Source organism: Diadema antillarum, unplaced genomic scaffold (assembly GCF_040938485.1).
Source record: "Diadema antillarum isolate AM-2024a unplaced genomic scaffold, OU_Dant_1.0 seq00001527_RagTag, whole genome shotgun sequence".
NCBI classification, from domain to species: domain Eukaryota; kingdom Metazoa; phylum Echinodermata; class Echinoidea; order Diadematoida; family Diadematidae; genus Diadema; species Diadema antillarum.
This window is the reverse complement of record NW_027272259.1, coordinates 221412-245065: the sequence shown is the minus strand read 5'-3', so window position 1 is coordinate 245065 and position 23654 is coordinate 221412. Positions and strand designations below refer to the sequence as shown.

Here is a 23654-nt window from a genome sequence, read left to right as displayed (position 1 = left end):
CGCTTGATGACTGGATTTGTATTGCAGACGGATGTGGTTACAAACCCTCTCTGTCAAATCGGGCGCATCAGGCCATTATGAATATGGGTGAGTATGTATTTCACTGAAGTGGAGCAAATTCCACTTGGCTTAATCGGCAGGATTTTCCGGCCAATTTGCATGGATTTTGCCGGTTTTAAATCAACCATATCGGTTGGGCTGCGAGGTAGGTCACAGGGCAAAGGCCATGTAAATATTATGTGTATTGTTCGCACATTATGCGTTGCAGCTGTATATAATATTGGTTGTCGGCTCGTGGACTGGGTTGGCGCTGACTGCAGGGAGACGCGGTTGTCTCAGGGCGGTAGCGCGTAAAGGGGCGAGCGACCAGTGGGGAACATAAAGTTGAACGATTTTGTGAGGACTAACGTGTTGATTGTTGAAATTGTTGTATTTTGTGTGACATCACGAGTGAACGATTGGAACATTATTTTAATTGCGAACTCATGTTACTGTTAGTGTCTCATTGTACTAGTCTATTTGTCAAACTAGCATCTTAACTGTTAGAAATAAATTTAACGTTTCTAGACCGCCCTAGTTCACTGCATCACTTTTATGTTATTGTTAGTCTAAGTTTTTGAAATGTTAGTGTTTTGTAGACCTGGATTTCTAGGTTTCTAGGTTTGCTGAGTGTGTGTGTGATGCTATTTTTGTGACGTGCCCACCCAGCTAATGTCTGGAGAGCCGCTCGGGGACGAAGAAAAGGAAAGAAAGAAAAAAAGATCCATAGTTAAAAGCATTTGTATTGCGCACTCACTAGTTTACTGCGAGTGTGAAAAATGGAAGACATAGTGATAAGTCATCAACTGAACACAAACGACTGCTTAAACTAATAGGACAATACAGTGACTCATAGTTGGGACCGACTTATATTGCTTTCTGTAATAGGGATATGATTCTTAAAATTTCAGTTCAAAATGAGATATCTTTCAGTATCATCAAATCTGAGAATGAGCAGTTAATGATTTCATGTCCCGCAAGTTTCATGACTTTTGGAAGATGACACACCAGTTGCCCTGATCATAGTATCCTCCGACGACTTGCACCCCCTCGACGGTTTCACATAACTTCTCCATCTCCCCCTCAACAAAGACATGGTAGTATCTGTAGAAGACAGCCTCTTGTTCTTTGTTTCCAGACTTCTCATCAGTGGCATCAGCCTGCTTGGGCCTCTTTACCCCACCACGGAGGTGCCAGGGGACCAGGAGGTCCTGCCTCTCGAACTTAGTCCTGTTCTTGTGAACGGCAATGGTGTCACTCTGGCATGGATCTGCCCCGGCCTCCGGCAATGAGCTGTTAGGAATCCCTTTTTCCTCATCAGGAGGTTTGTCATCCACAACATCATCCTTGGTAGTGAAAGTTTGGTCATTCTCACATGGTATTCTACCTGTGTCATCTGTCCTCATAACAGATAATGTATCCACCACATTCCTAGAGTGATCTTGGAACCCAGCACCATCAGCATTGCCATCGGTCTTTGAAGCCCATGTCTGTGGTGATTTTTCCACATCAGTACACCCTCTGCTTAATTGTTTATTGATTAATCCATCTTCTGGTTGCCTATGATTGCTACATTTGTTCACTGTACCCTGATGTAAAACTCCCTCTCCTGTGTTAGACTGGGCTTCCCTGATCCCACTGCTGCTGCAACCAGAAGAGTCATCTTTGTGTTTGCCGTGCTCTTGGTAGTTTGTCCCACCAGATGATGACAAACACTTGGGTTTGCCTGCAGTTCGTGCAGGACTGTCTCCAGCTTGTGCAGCATACTCGGGGATACCATCACAGCCCATATCCTGCTTCCTAATCCCAACCGTAGGGTTGCACCGAGTATCGGGGTCATCTCCTTGGCAAGACTGTGCTTCGACATCATTCTTCCCGAGATTCCCATCCAACTGCAGATGCTCTGTATCTTTCAACACATCAGGGGCGTCGGCTGCAGAGGGACCTTTCCTAGATGCTATGTACTTTGATTTTTCCTCATTATGTTCCTGCTCCATGGCCCACACGGTGACCAGCGCCTGTCCTCCGGACCGTAAGACGCGACTAATTTCCTTCACAGCCTGGATCCTCCGAGACTTTGGAGACAGAAAACAGAGACAGCAAGAGGAATAAATGGCATTAACCCACTGACGATAAGCTGATTGAATATGCTTGGGACTAGTCTTCAATGGGTTAAAATCAAAGCGGGATAGAAAGTTCCATCTAACATGAAACTTTTTAACTTACTTGAAGTAATGTTGGACATTCAACTGAAATAGAGGCTTTAATGATTAGGTTAATCAGAAAGATGGGCATACAAAACACACATAAATCCACAGGTTGTCTTCCAGTCATAACTAATGGCTCATTTTTGGCATGACGCCTTCAAATTCTGACACATACATGTCTAAGTGCCTTTGTGAGAGGAAAGTAAATTGCTCTGGTTATTCATGCATGTCCTTTGGCACTTGCCAGTCATCTCATGGTCACATAGGATAGAATGAGAAGTAACACCACCCTATGTCATCTCCTGCTGCAACTTGGATATGGACCATTCCAGATACTTCAAAGTCAAGTTCTCAAGGCTGGTAGAGCACTTCAGCATGCTCAAGGGTATTCTACAGAATGTAACTTTGCATGATTGCTGCCTCCAAAATGTATACCTGAACAACCTCACAGTAAAAATATCTTTAAACTGCAGAAGTGAATTTCAGTTAGGGTGACCTTTGGCTAGAAAATGCAAATGACCCCCCAAATAAACATTTTCTGTCCTGCAGGCATGCACCTGTGGTTGTGTTTGCGTTTGAAATGTCCCAACTACTGAGAAAAAGAAATCATAATAACCCAAAAATGTACAGTGAGGTGATCATGAAATACTCAGACAACTTTCCCTCCAAAGAAATGTCCTCTCTTATACGGTATGGTTTTATCATCATCATAGCTGGATAAGACAGGACTATCAAATTATTTCACAGTATGATGCCCAATGGCTATGTGTATACTATTTCCCTCTCCCTATGTCAGATGTGTAGTCATCGGATTTTGTCTTTCCTGGAAACAGACAACACTGATTGAAAACAAGAGGGTGCGTTGCTCACTCACATGACTCTATACAGAGCTTACTCCCCCCCCCCCCCCCCCCCCCACACCGCCGGAATGAAATTAACAACAACCCATGTTCTTTCATACAAAAAAAAAAAAATCACCCCATCTTCAAAAACAGAGTCGCAATGTGTTCTTTACCATGGTGGATAGATGATGAATGACAGCGATGCAGATGCAGGCATCTACAGACCGATCCCGAACCGGAAGGGAGAGAGAGTCGCAGACGAAGCCCTCTAGGCTGCGCCCCCGGCAGATGCCGATCAGCTGATTGCTGCGGTCACATCCAATCTGCAGGCGTGGACGATGACGTGGTAAGAGGTTGGGAGGGTGGAAAGAGAAGTGAGAAGAAAAGAATGAAAGAGAGAAGAAAAATGGAGACAAAATCAAAGACAGAAATATAGATAGAGAGTGAAAGATACAGGAAGCCATGACCAAAAATGAGAGATAAGGTTGGGAGGAAGAAAAAGAAAATGAGATTTATAGGAGAGAAATGTGAGATAGCGAGAGAGAGATGGCTCAGCAGAGAGACAGGGTGAAAAGAAGAGAGAGGGTGGGTAGGGAGAGAAAGAATATGAGCGAATTGGAGAGAGATGTGAGAGGGGAAAGAAAAGAATGAGTAGAGAGACAGGGAGAAGAAGAGAGGGAAGATGGGTAGAGAAGGAGAGAAAATAAGAGCAAGTAAGAGAGAGATGAGAGAGGGAGTGAGAGACAGGAGAGTAGAGGGAGAGAGAGAGAGGGATAACAGAAAAGACAGGACAGGGAGAGAGAGGGGGAGAGAGAATGCGATAGAGAAAGTGAGTGAAGGAAGTAACATTGTTGGAGAGAACAAAATCATAAATAAATCACTTCTGATCAAGCACAAAGGACTGGTGCAATTTAGTGCCAAAATTGATGAATATGAGGAGAGTCACTAAAAAACGTGGCATCCAAAAGGTATCTTACAGGGTATCCGTTACTGTAAAAGTGAATTTTTTTGAGTGACCAATTTTTTGCGCTTGGCCGCGTAAGATGAATTTTGTGTGTTTTTGATTCCGTAGAATCAAAACATCAGTTGCGGTACACATAGCAAGCACAAATATTTGCATGCTTTTAGTTTTGTGCTAGTTACTGGTCATGCCAAATGCTTAAAAATTTCCACACTACGAAAATTTCCACTTTTACAGTTGTAGAGTTATTAATTTGTTTAATCATTAAAGTTATTAAAGAGCTATCTTGGTTAGATACTGACATTCATATCACCATCTTCACTATTTCTCCATAAAAAACAGGTGACATTGCTTAAATAAAGACATTTTGCTCATGATATAAAAATCATATTAAAAAAAAATCACTTACGAAAGACTAAATAGATAGACTGACTAGGTAAGGCAAGAAATGAATTTCATATATAATATGAAATAGTACTGTATGCTGAACATTAACACAGAGCAAAGAAAACCCAAACTGCACAAGACAAAGTTATGAAGTATGCACTTAATTCATGTGAAACAAAAGTGCAACAAACAAACTAAACCCTACAGTATGTTTCAATGCACAACCAGCCCATAGACGGTTCTTCGTTACTTGTATCCTAAAATAAACAGAAATTGTGACAGAAATGAAAACTTTGCTCAAAATTTTCTCTTTTTTTCCAATACACTTCAAATATTTAAGAGATCTGCTCTTTGGGTCAATACTTTTGGGGAATATAGTTAACGAGGGATAAAAATGTTCGGATTTAGGAATATAACTGGCTTAATTAAGTTTCTATTCCTGTTGTTACTGCCAATTGGCAATCAATCATCCATCAATACACCCCTTAAGTTTTCTCCTCTAATCTAATAGGGAGTGCGTCAACCTCCTATGAACCCCTTGCTGTACTACAATGATCTTCTTTATGGGATCATATATAAATCATGATGCCATGAGGCAAACAGTTGCATGAACTGTTTGGTGAACATAGCAAACACAATCCTCCCAATCTTTCTGAATGAAAAAAAAAAGATGATATGGCTCAAAAGTAGGAAACAAAGAGCAGTTAGCATAAGAGTGTGCAGTAAAATCATCATCTTCATCATCATCAAAAGAAAACAGAGGAAATTCCTTTTTAAACAAGAGCTGGGAATGGTATATTATTCACATTCTTTCCTCCAAATTTGGAATGGTTGGGAGATCTGCATATATTACAGGTTTAACACTACTTCATCTGCAGCAAGACTTGTCAAAGTGTTTCCAAATGTGCTCGACAACCAGTCAACAAACATCATCAGTTAGTAAAAAGTGAAAAAGTCACAGAGTGCCACGACAAAGTCAGCTAATTTTTCTTGTCAAAAACAGTCAACCAAAGATACTCAGTTAAAAATGGTAATAGAACTTTTGACCAGCTTCATTTTGCCTTCCCTTCTTTACATTCTCAATCTAGAATTAAAAGTAAGTAAAACTTAAATCTGATACCAATTTTTTCTAGTTTGAATTTGGTTTCTCAGTCTCACATTATCTCTAGTATACAATGTATTCTATTAATGCAATGGCAAAGAGTGATCAATTCTGTGAAGACTAGCAAACATGAGTCATCTGATTACAGGCCTAGTGCAAGAGAGGCAAAAACATCTTTTGGCTACAATCTCCCTTCCAAATTTTCATCTTGACATTGTTAAAACTGCGGGAACAACCATCTTATAGGATCCCTTTTCAAAATTTGAAGACAATAATATGAACATTTGTCCACAACATGCCATCTTCAAATTCATGAAGAGATGATATGACACTTTCTATTGTCCTATCTTTTTTTGGTGAAAATAAAATTTGCACCCTACTGAGAATGTTTGCAAACACAGAAAAATTCATTTGCACAAAGTGAATAATTCTGACTGGTAACCACAGTTCACAGTGAATTTCACACAAAGTACAAGGAAAAATAAAAAAAATAAATAGAGAGCAAACGGCAAAAGAAAATCATAACCAGGAAAATCAATCGTCTAATTAGATTAATCTCTTGCATTTGTTGATTTTAAATACCCTGGTAACAACTCCACCCTCCAAGGAAAATAAAATGTCTATACCACATAGTATGCAAAGCTTAATCTCCTTGTACTTTTTGAAAATGCACACATTTTCCAAAACATCTTATCTTTATTAAATATCATGATTTGCTCAATATTCATTTTGTTTCCACAAAGACAAATTTTAAAGGACTGCATTAAGGCTACAATACAAATAATAGAATCCACATACAAGAAAGAAGGAAAAAACAACAACAAAATGCCACTGGTAAAATGACAGAAGCAAAGAAAACATCTTTGTGTTCTGATATTTGGAAGATTTTGTTTTTTCACACTTTTCATCTACCTGATTCTTCATCATCTCTTCTTCCCCCTTTCTTCTTCTTCTTCTTCTTCTTCTTCTTCTTCTTCATCTTCTTCCTTCTCTTCCTTGGTTTTCTTTCTTTCCCCCATCATATTTGTCATTGCTTTTATGCACATCTCTCTGCTTCTCTTTCAGGAATGTCAAGAATATTCTTCGGTAGTTCATGTCAATTACGGTACATGTATTTCTCTGCATCTGCTTTGGATCTAGGCATTGACATCCAAAGACCATTACTCAGGGCATCCACATCTAATAGCTGGAGCCATAGTCACCGTTGACACTGAACTCACGGTTTCTTGTCACACATAGTCTCTGACACAAAGGTAGCTATCCAAACTTTTATGAGGGTTGACAGTTTCGCCGGCTGAGCAGTATGAAAACAGGCTTGACAATTACAGCCACTTCTAGGTAAAAGGTATGTGCATTCTCTCCCTCTTCCCTCTCTCTACCTTCCATTTTCTGTTTTTTGTAATCCTTCTTAGAATTTTCCTCCTTAATCTTCTATCACTCCTTCTTTAAGCCTAGAAAGTACAGTATCCTCAGGACCTCCTGGTTTTCATGATCCTCAGGAACTCATGGTTTCTTTTAACACATGATCTGTGACACAAAGGTAGCTTTTCAAACTTTTATAAGGGCTGATGGTTCTCTGGCTCAGCAGAATTAAGACAGGCTTGAAAATTACAGTCACTTCTATAGGTAAAAGGTATGTGCATTCTCCCCCTCTCTACCTTCCGTTTTCTGCTTTTCCAATCTTTCTTTATTACAATTTTCCTCGTCCATCTTTTATCTCTTCTTCTTCAAGCCTAGAAAGTACAATGTCCCCAGGACCTCTTGCCAGGCAGCAATGAAATATAAGAGACCACCACATACTCTGACATGATCCTCATAAAAAGATGCTATCTTTGTTGGGAGAGGGGGTCGGAAAATTGGCTGATGCAATACACTATATAGGTTCCACTCTCTGATAACCTAGGTTCCATTCTCTGATAACCCGGGTATAGGACGTGTCATGACGTCGTCACATAAAAGTCTTTACATAAATCTCAGAATGGTCAAAGTCTCTCATATGTAGCTATCATGTGTGTGAGACTTTTGAAGAGAGCGAAATTTATTTCATAATGTCTCTTTATATAAGTGTGTCTTATACAGCGAAAAGTCTCTTGTAAGACTTTCATGAAACGGACCCCTGGTGTGTCTAACATTAGTGACACAGTGCATTCAGTCATAAGTGAAAGCAATCACTTGAAGTTAGCGACAGTAAAATGAGTGATTCTATGAACTCCTGTAGCTGACTGAGTGCATGCAACAAAGGTAGATTTGTTATGATGTCATCAGAGGTATGCAATGGTGCAAACACTATAAGTTGATAATCCATTTAACAGGGTTCCATGACATTTGCTTCTGCGACAATCCTAACCCTAATCCTAATCCTCACAGTAACCATAACCTAAAGCCTCATCACAAGCAATTGTCGCAGAAGCAAATGTTGTGTCACCATAGATGCCAAGTTCAAAAAATTATTATGAGTGAGATTTTCACGACTCGGCATCTCGGCACGCACACATGTGCGCGAGCGAGGGAGCGAGGGGAGGGTGTGGGAGGGGGGTGTCTGCCCTCCCACGGTAGGAAGCTTTTTCAATTTTTAGTTCTTTATGGTGCAAGCTGGTGCATACTTAAGTGACTATTTTTTACTTATTTTGAAAGACAAAAGGGAAATATGCCTTCAATTGCATCTCTCACTTTAATCCTTTAAGCTATGCTCCCAATGCGTGAGAAAAATGGGTGTCATGCGTGAGATCGTGAGACAGACCCTAAATGCTTGAGTCTCACTCACAATGCGTGAGACTTGGTAGCTCTGTGTCACTGTTTATCCAGGAGTCAATATAAATTGGTGACATCAGCCATGCAATATCCATGTTTGCTTGAAAAAGAAATTGCACAACAGTTCAATAACATGCAATGGTACTTTTAGCTGCATGTCACATGTTGAACAATTGACCAATTGGATAGAGCATATTTTTAGGTGTATGAGGTACACAATGAGCTGGCTTTTCTTACTTTGAGCATGGAGGAACTAGGCTAGCTCGACTAGGTCCTCTTTGCTTCAATTCAAGTCAATCTAAATTTGATGCCAGTGGGGGCCCTTAGGGAGCTAAACATACAAAGTCAGAGTTTATGTCGATGCACTCAAAGTTTTACTGACTTTAGATTCTTTGAATGAATGCACCCGCTCCTACCCACAAGAAATCTTGTGGGTAAGCCGTGGATATTTGATGATACAAGGGACAACCCCATAGATCATGATTGCTTTTGCTGAGAGCTTGTGGTTTAAGCCTGCTGCAACCTTTAGAGCACTCACCCCCTGTTCAGGCACAAAACGCCTACCGATTTACCAAAACTAGACAATGAACATATAACATTTTCATTACGTAGACAGCACTTCTGCTGAAATGCATGCATCATTCCTATTAAGTCTTGTGGGTAAGGCATGGATATTTGATGATGTAAGAGACAATTCCCACAGAGCATAATTGCTAATGGCTCATTTGCACACAACGACTACTGAGAGCTTGTGGTTTAAGCCTGCTGTGACCTTTAAAGCACTCACCCCCTGTTCAGACACAAAACGCTTACCGATATACCAAAACTAGACAATGAAACATATAAAATTTTATCACATACACAACACTTCTGTCAAAATGCATGCATCATTCCTATTAAAGTCATGTCATAACAAACCTAGCAAGAAGCAGTTCGATGTCCCTTTTGATATTTTCGGCAACAACTATTTAGTAACAATGAACATGACAAGCAAACAAAATCAGTAGAAATTGTACTTCTTTATTATCTATACAATGCTACTAAATATGCTGTAGGCAACAGCCAATTACTTTATCCCAATATTTCACACCAAGTGCTAAACCTGACAATCAAAATTTTGTCAAAATTTGCACAAGATGGTTAAATGCTAACTTTTTATGAGGTGAGATACTAATATTACTCTTTTCAATCCTGAAGCATAAATAATAAGGAATTTGAAAAAAACAACACATAATTTGCTGAATTTATTCAGCACAGTATTACCATCAAGTTCCACGCAGATTTCAAACATTTTCTCTGAATTATGGCTAAAAAAATGAGAGAATTAAGAAGCTACCCACCCACCCACAGCCATATTCCAACTCTGTGGACAGCTGGTTTGAAGCTTGAAACATCAAAGCCAGTGAAAAAGCATGCAACTGTCATGCTATAGCCCTTATCGCATAAATTTGCACAAATCGTATGGAGATTCCTCTCCTATTTCTAAGAACCCCCCTCCCATAGCAAGCTGCAAACCACGCATTGCACTTCTCTCGCCACCTGTGAGGCCATGGCCCGGCTTCTGAGCCGCGTGTTTATCACAGTTCGGCGTACAAAATAAGTGCGGTACCGGTACCAAAAAGGTGTGTGGAACAGGTGTGCAGAACAGGTGCATGATCGAGCGTAGGGCTGCTAATGTGTGAATGCATCAAACTCGGGGAAGATTCCACTGAGCAAACCAGGAAGATGCCTGCATGTTACATGATTTGAAAATGGCCAAAAATAGTTCCCCAAATCAGTAAGGATGCTTCAATACTCCTTTGCCAGGGCTATGGAGAGACATTTAATCTTTCAGCAAGCCTTACGCAGCATCAGGCAGACTTGGCAGCCCTGGGCCCCGTTTCATCCAAAGATATAATCGATTGTAAATGATGATGATGATCCACAGCATTTGTATGGCGCCATATATCTGTCACAGAAACATTCAAAGGCGCACAAATGCCATAGACTTATGACAGAAATCAACTATATAATCAATCATAACTCTTCATAAAACAGGGCCCTGATGATCTTAGCGAAAACAATATAAATTCCCATCCGCATTACTCATTATTTTCCATGCCTTTGTCCGAGACCTCCCAAAAATCAAAAGTTCATGTTGTTGCTGGATTGAACTCAACTGTATTCATTATAAAAACAAACAAAACAAAAACCATTGTTGTGTCAAAATGCTCCAACACTCAGCTGTAAAGGTGAACCATTAACAATTAAATTCAAATCCCAATAGAACACTAAGTCTCCTTAAATAGGTCTTTTATTCAGATAACTGGACAAAGAAAAAAAGGCGAAAGAAAGCTGGAACATCAATAGGTGGTTTCACACATCCAGTAAAAATTAGTCACATTTGGGGGAGGAATCTATTGTATCAAATGCTGCTAGACAGCCAGAAAGGTGTGAAACTCATCTCATTACGAATCGTGAGTAAATCAGAGATGTGGCAATCACAGCCATATCATACACACTTACAGATTGGTGCTAGAGAGACAGCTGCTAGTGTCTATTAAGGGAATACATGGGAACATAACACGAATGTTTACATCTGGGCTACTGACCTCTGCAGATGGAAAAAAAATATCAACAAACCAAGCACAACATTGTACAAACAAACTGTCAGCAACAAGATACTGACGTATGCTTAAAGAAATTAGAACGAGTGTCAGGCAAACACCACAGTTTGGTTCTAACAAAAAAAAATGGGAAAAATGTAAATTCTAAGCATAGTAAATCAAATTTCAGAAACGAGACCTTACTTTTATTTGAATAATATTAATATTTCCAATGAAGAAAAATTAGCAAATATAGAAAGAATGCAATAATTGGCAACTCTGTATATCCCTTTCCAGTACTATGTGTACCAATGCAGATTCAATGTGGACTATGGAATGATCTACAAATGGATATTACCCAGTACTCCAGTAGATTGACAAAAGAAAAATGTAACTGATGGTGAGGTTTTCAGGAAAAAATAAAACAGGATCTACATACAATTGTAGTGCCTCATTCACTCTCACAAAATCATTCATTAATTGTTAATTGTAGGGACACTCCAACATGAGGAAGTCAAATAATTAAATCTTATCAATGCTAGAAGCCACTCTCAACAGGGATATTGCCACAGATTGTAAAGTTGTTTGAATCCACATGATTTACTGTTAACAACTTATTACTTGCACAGTCATGTACAGCTTCTTACCATATTATCTACACGTACAGTTGTATTACGGTACTACATATTGGTTGTAACATTCTAACCATCATACCTTCATCAGCACCCCACCCTCTGATAAAACACTACATGGTACCACACTTCTCTGGACACTTAATATTCCCAAGGCTCCGCACCCATCTGATAGCCAAACCCAAACATCAATTAGTGACCCATCGAAACTGTATGAACAAAGTTTCAATAATAATGACATACTTTAACCTGCTGAGGGTGGGCTGATTTTGCTATAACACACATTCCCATACTCTCTAAAAAAGAAAGAGTGAAAATGTTCACTCTTGAAGAAGTGAATAACAGAAAAGAGTGAGTTTCAAGTGAAATTAGAGTGATTTTGGACTGAAAATGTTCATTTTTCACTCATTTTGGAGTGACCTCAGGGATCACTCCAAGATTTTCGAGTGATCCCTGAGGTCACTCCAAAATGAGTCACTCCAAAACTGCGGGGCTCGGCCCCGCAATTGAGGCTGGGCTCGGCCGCAGCTTGGCCCAGCCCCGCACTGTTAACATGGTCATGAGGCATTAAATGGCTTTATAAGAGGGGTCACATGATCAAGACTCCCACTGGGTCAGCATGAAAGGCACTTACATAGCATTGAACACTCATTCAAAAGAAGAAAAAAGAAAAAAAAAGACACATTCCCTTGGTATGACCACTTGAAAAATCATTCATGAAACCTGGTTTTTATGTTCACGAGTCCCCTGTGACACATTGAAATGTGTGAGAGATGAAACGTGAGATGCATGACATCAACACTGACTATGAAATAACCTGCATGGGACTAAGAGTATACATCTTCAACAATCCTGTACACACTTCCCAAACTGATGTTTTTTGACAATCAACTTTTGTGATGTCATGCAAAAAACTCTAATTCTTGTGTGTGGACACACCAAAAATGGTTGGTTCCATGACATTTGTTTCTGCAACAATTGCTCCCATGAAATGAAAATGAAATATAAAGCCTAACCACAAATATTACCCTAACCCTAATCCTAATCCTCATCCTCACATCAAACTAAACCAAAAACCCTACAGAACCCTAATCCTAATCCCAAGTCCTTGGAGAAAATAAGACCAGAGCAATAACTATTGTCGCAGGAGCAAATGTCATGTCACCAAATTGTTAACTCTTCTGGTATGTATCACAATACAAAAAACAGATTCATATTGTTGATAAAGTTTTTTGCTATTTTGCTACAGTGGACTCCCGTTATAACAAAGTCCATGGGACCAGCAGTTTTTTTTTTTTGATATATCGAAATTTTGTTATAACCGAAAAAAATAAGCGATAGAAATACATAGAGCCATTAATGTTGCAGCCTGAATTTTTATTTTGTTGTAACCGGAATTTCGTTATAGAGGGAGTGCACTGTAATTCTTTGGTTTTTTTCCCCCTTTTAAAAATGTTTACTCAACATTCCCCCAAGCAGCTGTTATGCAGAGACTCACACCCCAAGCTCCTCTTACATTTAAATGGGAGATTCTCCTGCCTGGACCCCTTAGCAAACTATTATGTGTGCCTAGCACACACATCACAAGCTCAAAGCCCTACGTCCCTTGCAGCTTGGGTGCAACTATACAGCCAGCTCGAGGGTGATGGATGCTCTTTGGTGCTATCTTAGCCTTATTTTTTAACAAATATGATGAAACCAAAGTTCGGCAGGAGGATACTAAATTCTATAAAGAGGAAGACACACAACTACAGTGAGAGAAATTCAAACTTGAGCAAGAGGGCAGGAGATCTTGCAAAAATGTCTTCAAGTCTGTAGAGTTGGAGTCTCTGGCTACGATGACAAGTCATTGATATCCAGCCCAACCCTGACCTTATATCGAGTAATTAATCAAACCATGACAGGAATCCTACTCAGGGGTAGATATCTATCACTGGAATTTTTGTACAAATTCTTGTGAAATTTAAGTTCACTTGATGCATGCCCATAACACTTGACAAGAGCAAACAATTGTTTGGAAAAAAAAAGAGAAAAACCTTTTGGGTGCATGAACAATGTCGATCCTCTAATCACTCTGAGAGACCAGACAGCAGCTTATCAAATCTTTCCATCATGTAGTAAATCCTCAAAGATGCTTTCAACACACTATTCAGTCTGAACTGAGAAAATGATTACATAAAAAAAAAATCTTACATCTTTCTGAGGATTATTAATGTATGATCTTCAGACTCCCTTTTTCTTCTTATTTTAACTCTTTATGTGCCATGTTTGCATGGCCGATTTAGTCGACGGCGTGCCAACTTTGCATATACTGCTCAAACGCACAAAGCCGCTCAAACTAATCGATAAATAGCCAAATGCCACGGTTCAATGAAAGCGATTCTCGCGATTCCATTCCTGTCATGTGTAGCTTGCATTTTATGTGGTTATAGTGGCTATCAAGCGGTGTTCCCTACTGGATTTGCGGGTAAATTCTAAGTTTCAGGCAATGTTCTGTGTGCAAGAGCCATGCCTCTACAATAATGTAGGAAGTGGTCATTTTAAAGAAAAATGATCATAGATTTGTCATACAATTTACATCAAAGCAAAGCTTGGAATTTTTGTTACAACTTTGCTCAATACATGTCCTGGGTATACAAAAATCTATTTGAAATCTGATTTGAAAAGCAGAATATTTCCCAAAAGCATGACTACTTTACTGTCTCAGAATAATGCGGCACACAGGGGGTTTATGCCATGTCACATAAAGAGTTAAAGACAGTAATGCCACTTTAAATATGAAACTTATATGTCAACAAATTTCGGATACAATTTGTGAGTGAGAAGTATCCTATTACTAAACTGTTACATGATCTCTCTCACTCTTTCTTTTTTTTTTATTCTCTCACTGCTACAAAATGATTCCCATGCCTCACGCTCATAGCATCAATCATTGCGCTGCGTTATGAAGAGTCAATTTCAAGTCGACGACCCGGGGAATGGGATAGTGTGCTGATTAATACCCCTGTCTCTTTCTTCACACTACCATTGACAGTAATCGCATCTCACGTGATACTCCAGTGGGCTGGGCAAAAAGGAAAAAGAAAGAAAGAACAACTCCAAAACACCACAAAACTGGGACATTCAGGTTTTGGGGCCAATATTCTGTAGCCATAGGGATTTCTTTTTTCTTCTCTATCCTCACTCTCTCCAGGGACACAAAATGATTTAAAAGAGGAATCTGGGTCTATACCAGAGGAACAATTCTTGTGTGCAATGAATGAATGATTTAGACTTGATTTAATAGAGAGTGCCCTTTTGTCATTGACTTCATGTGAGGATCATGACGATACTACACCCTATCAACCCCAAGTTTCTTCACTGGGAATAACAAATCACTTTCTTCCCATTTTTCTCTTTCCTTTCTTTCTCTTTATCTCTCTTTTACAGGATCACCTACATGATGCTTGTTGACTGTGACTTTGGACTTTCAAATGCAGTGGCTTCCGCTTGATCAGGAGGGTTTGGAGGAGAAACTTGTCTCCTGCTTTAAGCACAACTCCTACTACTAAAACAACGCTGCACACTGGCACTGGTCCAACGGTCAAGGACCAGTAAAGAATCCCTGTTGGACCAGTAACTTTTACGAAAATGGACCAGTAAAAAATGGAAAAACTGGGTACCTACGGGTCCGACAGACGGGTAGGACCAGGAGAAAAAAAATGGGTAAGTGGTCATTACATCCATGCAAATTAGCTAATCCAGTGTTGGGGGGGGGGGGGTGTGAAGTATGAGGCTGGTCACAATATTATAGTTCTCCCTGATGTCCACTGCAAAACAGGTGCAGGTGTGCTACAATGCCCCAGCCTAAAATGGTAGTTAAATGATGATGTGGCACCACTCTTAAATTTTTTGGTAAAAGCACAGATGTGTGGAAGAGCAATCCAATTCCGTCAGACAAGTCGACTGGGATGCCTGCAACTCCTTCCAATGAAAATCACTAACATTTTGCATTTGGACTCTGGACACGCTTGGACTTTTTAATACAAGAATGCCCTGAAAAGGAAGCTCCTATAGCGGAGTATGATACAAGCCCCAGCATGGATCAAGGCAATTTCCTACAACTCTCATATCTACTTCAGATATACTTCACATGATAGCTAGTCAGTACCAGTTAAGATGGCATGTGCAATTCTTACAAAGCAAACAGGTAAATTGCAATGGAGCATTTCATACCTACTATTTGGTTTGATAGTCATCTGAAAAACTAACACTCAGACAACGGAAAATCACATGGTCTATGATTTGTGTTAATCAACGTTCAAGCAGCCACTTTCCTGATCCTGTGTCATTTCCCTTTGGGAAATTTAGAAGGGTTTGGGTTGTTTGTTTGTTTTTTCCTTCTCTCTCTCTCTCTCTCTCTCTCTCTCTCTTTCAATGTCAATGCTAAATAGTTTTCTCCGCACATCTGAAACAAATTTTTTACCTTTCCAAGTGACAATAGAAGGTCGACAGAACAAGGTGTGCAAAAAATATAGCTGGCTGATTGAACTGCTCTTATGAAAATAAGAAAATTCATAATACTGATTGTCCCCTCAAGTACTAGAACTGCATCTGTCATGTGCAAACTCCAGTGGAAATGACAGTTATACCTAAAGGGCCACATGTTTACTTAAAAAGTGGCACTCAGTCAGAAGAACAGAAGAGCATGTGCTGCTGCCATTCATTCAGACTAATTTACCCTGGTTGACGGTCACTGGAGTCAAGATGACTCCAGCTATTAACAGAATAGCTGACCAATCACAGTCATTTAAATCTCATAAGCTAATGCAATGGTCCCCACTTACTCGGGAGGCTTTGGGAAACAAGCTTTTCTGCCATTTAAAGCAGGGCTCTGAGCAGAGGCTGGTTTTAACCTGTGCAAATCACTTCACACAAAATCTAGTATTTGGGCATTACACTAAACCATCTGGAACTGCATATCTAAAGAAAACAGGTACTCATGTATCACGACATGCAGAGAAATTTGAAATTTTTCAGGTTTTATGGAGTAATTTAATCTGCAACATCTCTAACAGACCAAGCCCCCTTCATTTGGTGGAAGCATAAACATTTTTGATGGGGGCATAAAAATCATTGGTGTTTCCAGGCATTTAAATGTGTGGCTATGAATAATATATTGATTCTTCTTCATATCCCTGCTTTCCCCAATAGGGTGATCAAAGGGATGATGCTTACCCATCAGATGAGATGCATTACCCCATTCATCATAATGCTATTTAACCTCACCCTCGAGTGAGGGAGGAGGGATGGGAGGGGGGTGGATGGTGCTCTTAAATTCAGGTGTTTACCCCTAGAGAGATTCTCACCCTACTTTACAGGGATGGTACAGTATTGGTGGAGATGAGAATTGGGCTTTTAACTTTTTGCGAGATACCAAGAAAACATTTATGATGTAGTACAGAGCATACCATTTTAAGAGGAATTCAAAGTTTTATATGATGAAAATCGGATTTGGAATGACTGAAACATCGAAAAAAAAGTGTGGGTCCCCCACTTTATTAGAATCGCTCTTTTTTGGACATCTCAGCCATTTCAAAAACCAATTTTCATCAAATAAATGTTGAATTCCTCATAGAATTACATGCTCTTTCATATTTCATAAGAGGTTTCTCATTATCTCACAAAAAAAAATGTTAGAAACCTGAAATTAGGTCTCAACCAAAACTACGATCCCTTTAACTTTATACTTTGTTTTCTGATGTCTCTTTAACCCGTTGAGGACGGTTTGATTTTGCTACAACACGTATTTCCCAAAGACACCTGCCCGAGTATACTCGGGGACTCATCCTCAATGGGTTAATAAGGAAAAACAAACAAAACATCTGCAGGTATTTGTAACATCACATCTTTACTTGTGAGGTAGCCCATGATATTGAGCTTCAGACTGCGGCATTGACTACCACTAATCTAACACCTGTCAAACTCTCTGTTTTGCTGTTACTGTTTTTCCCCCCAAAGGCAGAATGGCATGCTCCGGGATCAATGGCCCTTTTGACTGTCTATGCCCCAGAAGCTGACAAATGAAGGAACAGAGCAATTGCTACGGATTGTTATCCCCGAGATTGATCTGGATTCTGATAAAGGAGCGACGACTGAAAAACTGAGGAGCGCCAAGGTGTCTGACCTCATGATCTTGTGATGATGAAATGCTTGTGGGTCTACGGAGGGTAAAAAGCTACTCCAGAGTCATCAGGGGGTAGGAGCAGTGGCGGATCCAGGGGAAGGGGGGAGTGCACCGGGCGTGCATCGATCCCCCTTATTTTTTGTTAAAACAAAAGAAATAACAAGAAAAAATGGGGGCGCATGCACCTCCCTTTGATTTTGGAAAGATGCCCCCCCCCCCTGAAATCCCTGGATCCGCCCCTGAGGAGCAACATTGGTTTGAAAAGAAAAGAAAAAGAAGTTTAAAACAGTACAGTGTATCCTTCGTAATGTTCATTCTGGTTTTTGTTTCATGTTTGTTTCATGTTTATGATATGTATCCTGTATATTCTTTACCTGGTCAAATAGATAGATAAATAAATAAATAATAATAATAATAATAATAATAATAATAATAATAATAATAATAATAATAATAATAATAATAATGACAATAATAATGATAATAATAATGATGATAATAATAATAATAATGATAATGATAATAATAATGATAATAATAATAATAATAACAATGATAATAATAATAATAATAATAAAATGATAGTAATAATAATAAAATAGGAGCAAAAAGCTAAATCTGTTTATCTAGTGGGGGCAACATAGCTGGCTTGAGAAAGAAAAGAACATGAAGTTTACAACAGAAGCAAAAAGCTATAATACCTGTTTAATACCTAGTGGGGGCGACAAAGCTGACTTGAGAAAGAAAAGAAGAAGTTTACAAGAGAAGCAGAAAGCTTTATCTGTTTGTTTAGTGGGGGCGACAAAGCTGGCTTCAGGAAGAAAGGAAGAAGAAGTTTACAATAGAAGAAAAAAAAGCTATATCTGTTTACCTAGTAGGCGACAAAGCTGACTTGAAACAAAAAAGAAGAAGAAGATTACAACAGAAGCAAAAAGATATATATGTTTTATATACCTAGTGGACAGCAAAGCTGACTTGTAGAGTTTGAAACCATTTTTCATTGGAATAGGCCACTAAGCTGAGAGTGAACGGTGTGAGCCTATGAAGGGTATGTTCAGCACCCCTCTACTGCATGTCCCAAAAGAAAATTACAATGGGACCCTCCACAACGATAACTTTAACAATAGTGAATCAATCCAAATACAATTTCAGGGTATAAAACTATAACTCATTACTCACATCTACAGAAAATCTTATCCAATTTGCTTCAGTGGTCAAAGAGAAATTAGGAGTTTTGTAGAGTATGTCATGAATCCCTTCCCTCCAAGTTCTGTCCATTGTGTTCACATTGTGCAGTTCCAAGGGCATCCAAGTGCTAAACTTGGGAGAATCAGACCCATGACATGCTTTACAATTGTCCACATTTCTCTGTGACTACTTAACCAAATTGAATAGGGTTTTCTGCAAAATATAGCTAAGATGTCATATTTTAAGACCCTGAAATGGCATTCACACATTTTAATCATATTGGGAGTTATCAATGCAAAAATCCGATTGTAATTTTTTGGGGGACACACTGTATAACCAGCTTCCTCTGATTATGGCAACCCAGTAAAGACAGGCATGCTACAAATGTCTTACTGTTCTCATTTTCTTCTCGAAAGAATGTGAGCGATGTACATACACAGAGGCAATTTTGACAACACGTCACTGTTGTGTTAGGCATTCAATTGCATGCATTGAATCAAAAAGCTGGTGTGCATCCATATTTTCCTGCTCAGAGAGCCAGGTTTGTGCAAGTCCAAGGACACATTGCACCATGTTTTCATTCTCCATTGTTCAAGAGGCGGGAAAGTGTGCCATGGAGGACACTTCTGACACACCCTTGATAAGAGATCTTGAGGAGGGGGTCGGTCAGCCAATGGAAGATCCCCTACTCGCAGCAGCACAGCGCCAGCGGTACTCTGGATTCACAACGCTCTGGGGAAGTGGTCAAGAGTGCTATACAGCGCCCTCAACCTATTTGAGAGAAGGCACTGCGAGGGAAATCTTTCCACGGAGAGAGAGGAAAAAGATAGATAGAGAGAGTGATGGGGGAGAGTGGAGGCTTTGTTGACCAGTCATACCACAAGGGAGTATGACCAACATTGCATCAGAGCCCTAATCTCTGAAATGTTGTGACTTTTAAGATTCTATTACAAAAACAAAAACAAATGGCGGATTCAAAGAGGGTTTTTTTTTTTCCTTTTGTCCACAGGAGAAACAAACAATGTGAAGTCAGGATACATTTCCCAAATTGCAAGCATGCTAAATAATGGCATAACTCAAATGAAATATTTACTGAGATCATCAATTTTGAAACCCATCCAAAGCAACACTATACTGTCATAAATTCAGTATGGAACATAATCTTCCTGACATAGATAGCATAGCTCACACAAAGATCTCTGAACCTGGATTCTGAAAGGTTTCATATTCACATTCCGATTTACTTCATTGAGAAGGAGAAATTACAGTATAAATGGAAAGAAACATATTGAACACTCTTCATCGATTTCCATCACTCGACAGTCCTCCCACGTCAAATCTTATGGTGAGAGATAAATTCTTTTTATGGGGTTATGTGCTTGTTTGTTTAGTGAAAAGTACTAGAGCATACAGAAGAGCCACTCAAATGACAGATGACAGTTGGAGTGTATTATATCAAGGTCATTCTTTGTATCTTCTGCCTGGAGTCCCCCCAGATAATGTCTTTAAAGGGAAAATCCATCCTGGTAGTACAATCACTTTGTACAAAAGTTACAAAAATCATCAATGGAAATTTTGGGGAAAAAAACCAACATACACACATACAAATTATGAATTGTTTAGAAAGTAAGTGACAAATAGGCAATTCTGTGTAATCTAGCCTTTGAACAGTGCTATTTTTTTGTTTGTGTACACAAAATTTCACTAATTTTCATATTTCTCCAATAATTGGGCACAGACAGAATCTATCTGGTAAGGAGGAAATGCAAAAATATATTACTCTAATCATATACCAAGAGGTTTGAAGAAAATTTTCCTCGGGAGAAAAATGAAAATTAGTGATTTTTTTGGTACATATTGAATAGAGAGCTGCTCATCACCTAGACAACACTGCATTGCTTAGTATTACTCTCTAAACTTTTGCTATTCATAACTTTTTTTCAACTTGTCCCATTTTCCCCCAAAAAGTTAACTTACTACTTCTTTGATTTTTTTCCCCTGTTTTCATACAATTCAGTATAATATCAGGGTGATATTTCCCATCAGAAATCCAAACAATGAGTTATCTTCTTGAAATGACTGTGATGCCAAGGATATTTTCGACAATCTATCCCAAGATACAGACGCAATTTGCAAAATGAGTCTCTTCTTTTGTTTCAAGACTGGTGGAGAGACAAGGGGAGAGATGAGAAAATTGTGATATGTGGCGACCCAGATCTACAGGAGACAAAACTTGGAACAAAAGAGAAAAGAGAGAAAAAAAAACTAGCAAAGGACAGTGCACTTCCTTATTTCTGCAATAAGGTTCAGATGTGGGTTGCAAAGCTAATGTTTGTTTGTAAGTTATCTATGACATTGCAGAAATATCTTCCAGGAAACTCCAAGAGACAAATTTTTTAAACCAATTTTACAATTCAATCACAAGAGTTCAAGCAGACATCAACAGGCAAACATTATCATGAACAAAATATAAAAGATGTGCAATGGAAAGAGAACATGACAAGGGACAAAGTTTGAGGCTAGTGAAGGGGACTGTTAGTGCATTTAAATGATTTTTTTTTAGATTATTTGAAATAAGAATAATGATAAAAATGATAACAATAATATCAACAACAATAATAATGATAATGATGATAATAATAATAGTAATAATAATTATTATAATAATGATAACAATAATAATAATAACAATAATAATAATGATAATAATATAATAATAATAATAACAATGATAAAAATGATAATAATAATATCAACAACAATAATAATGAAGGGGACTGTTAGTCAGTGTATAAATTATTTAAAATAATGATAATGATAAAAATGATAATATCAACAACAATAACAATGATAATAATAATAATAATAACTATAATAATGTAGGAAGAAAGGATTTGTAAATGGAATTTTGACATAAATATTCTTATTTTGGAATGATAAATGCCAAATAAACTCAAACAATAGCAACAACAACAACACAGTTTCTGATTTGATTTGCTTTTTAGCAAAACTACTGTATTCTGCTGCCCCCCCCTTGCATGAATTTCCTGATACTCTTGTGCTTACAGCAAAATCAAGCAACTCCCAAAGAAAAACTACAAAAGTTCTACCACATTGTTGATAGCACAGCACAATGCAATAATGGTACTGTACATGGCATATATTTCAAAAAGTTTTTTATTTTTACGAATTTCGAGAGTCGTGTGCTATTCACAAATTTAACAAAACAAATGGAAATATTACCTCAAATCTCGACATGAATGCAACATTAATGCATACACAAAGTTCACGGTATATGAACAAGGTGCATGATATCTGCTGTACCCCACAATCGCAAATTTAACAACTCACAAAATTTTTGGGAAGTTCCAATTCACGAAAAATTAGGCTCGCTAAATACACTGTTTGTGGCGTAAACAGGTTTGGTATGTTGAAGAAGGCCAAGGGGGCATTGCACTGCATCTAGCACGCAGCACGGAGTGTGCCGAACCTCCTTCAACCTCACTACCCGAGCCTCAGACTGAAATGTGCTGCTATTAAGACAAACATTAGCCCACGGCAAAATGAGTCCACTTCAAAGTGCCGTCAGCAATGCAAACACGAGTCTTGTTCGCCAAAGTGGAAATGGGATCCCAAGTACTCCATGCAATAGCTGTGCCTTAAAGGAAACCTCCAGATTATTTCTAAGACTATTGCATTTGAACATCTGCAAATTTGTCATACTGGAAACAGTGTTTCAGAATTATAGTGATTAGGATGAGGAATAAGAATGTTTTCAAAATTCATAACCAATCACAATGCACATTTGAGAGCATTTCAAGATTTGAGCTTCAATAAAAACAAAAAATCAATTTTCATGAAATAAAAAGTTTATTCAATCAAAAATGGGTAAATTTATAAGCATTGTTCCAAACGTACGGTAAAACAGTGCCCTTGTGGTTTTAGTGAAAATGACAATGAAAATAATTCAAAATTGACACCAAAATGTAGATGAGATCAAGCTCTACAACACAATACTAATATTCAACTGAATACCACCAAAAAATTGCGATAAAGCTCTTCTGTCTGGTTCTCAGCCGAACATATGTGCAATGCCTTCTTATTTAATATGCAAAGCAATACATTCAGATCGATTTGTTTGATCAAGAACTGGGCGGATTTTAAAGTACACCATCAGAATAATGCCATCCACATTATCATCAGCCTAACCATCAAGATTTCCTCTCTAAATGAACATTGCATTACATTTGTGAATAAAAGTGGGAAAAAAAGAAGAATACAAGCACTTCTCTGAACAAGTACACCATAAACTACACTTCTTTTTCTTTTAGGGTATGAGTGTCGTATAAAGTGATGCTTCAAATGAAGGTGTTTGCTAAATGAGAGCGAGATGTAATGTGCATTACATGCAAATGTCCCTCATCTCAGAGGAGACAGGGTTGTCATGGTTATGATGCTAGAGAATAGTCGCTCTCATTTCAACATCACATATTTTCTATATTTTTGAATCATGCATGTTCACAGTTGGACCTTTCCTGTAAGCGGAAATGTCTACATTAGGCATGTCTTCAGTAAGCTATCCAACCATCATTATTTTTGTTTTTAAATCTTCTGTTTTGCACCTGGGTGTATGTTTTCATTCATGTCAGTAAGTGTTTGTATGTAGACTTTAATGCTTTGGGTGGAAAAGATATAATCGATGATAATGAATAATCCATAGCCATTATGATCACTACCTATCTCAACATACACGTATACACAGTCAGTATCATTATCAGAGCTACTAAGCTGCTG

General features: G+C 38.6%; 1 protein-coding gene across 1 annotated transcript in view; it reads right to left on the bottom strand.

Annotated features, from left to right (window-relative positions):
* Positions 1-1020: 1020 nt before the first annotated feature.
* Positions 1021-23654, bottom strand: part of LOC139710382 (tRNA (carboxymethyluridine(34)-5-O)-methyltransferase ALKBH8-like) — a 53613-nt gene continuing 30979 nt past the window's right edge. The window contains exons 11-12 of the mRNA XM_071622296.1: positions 3262-3411; positions 1021-2114 (exon numbers count right to left, since the gene is read on the bottom strand). Coding sequence (XP_071478397.1) covers positions 1023-2114; positions 3262-3411 — 1242 coding nt within the window. The 3' untranslated portion in view covers positions 1021-1022. The remainder of the gene's footprint in view (positions 2115-3261; positions 3412-23654) is intronic.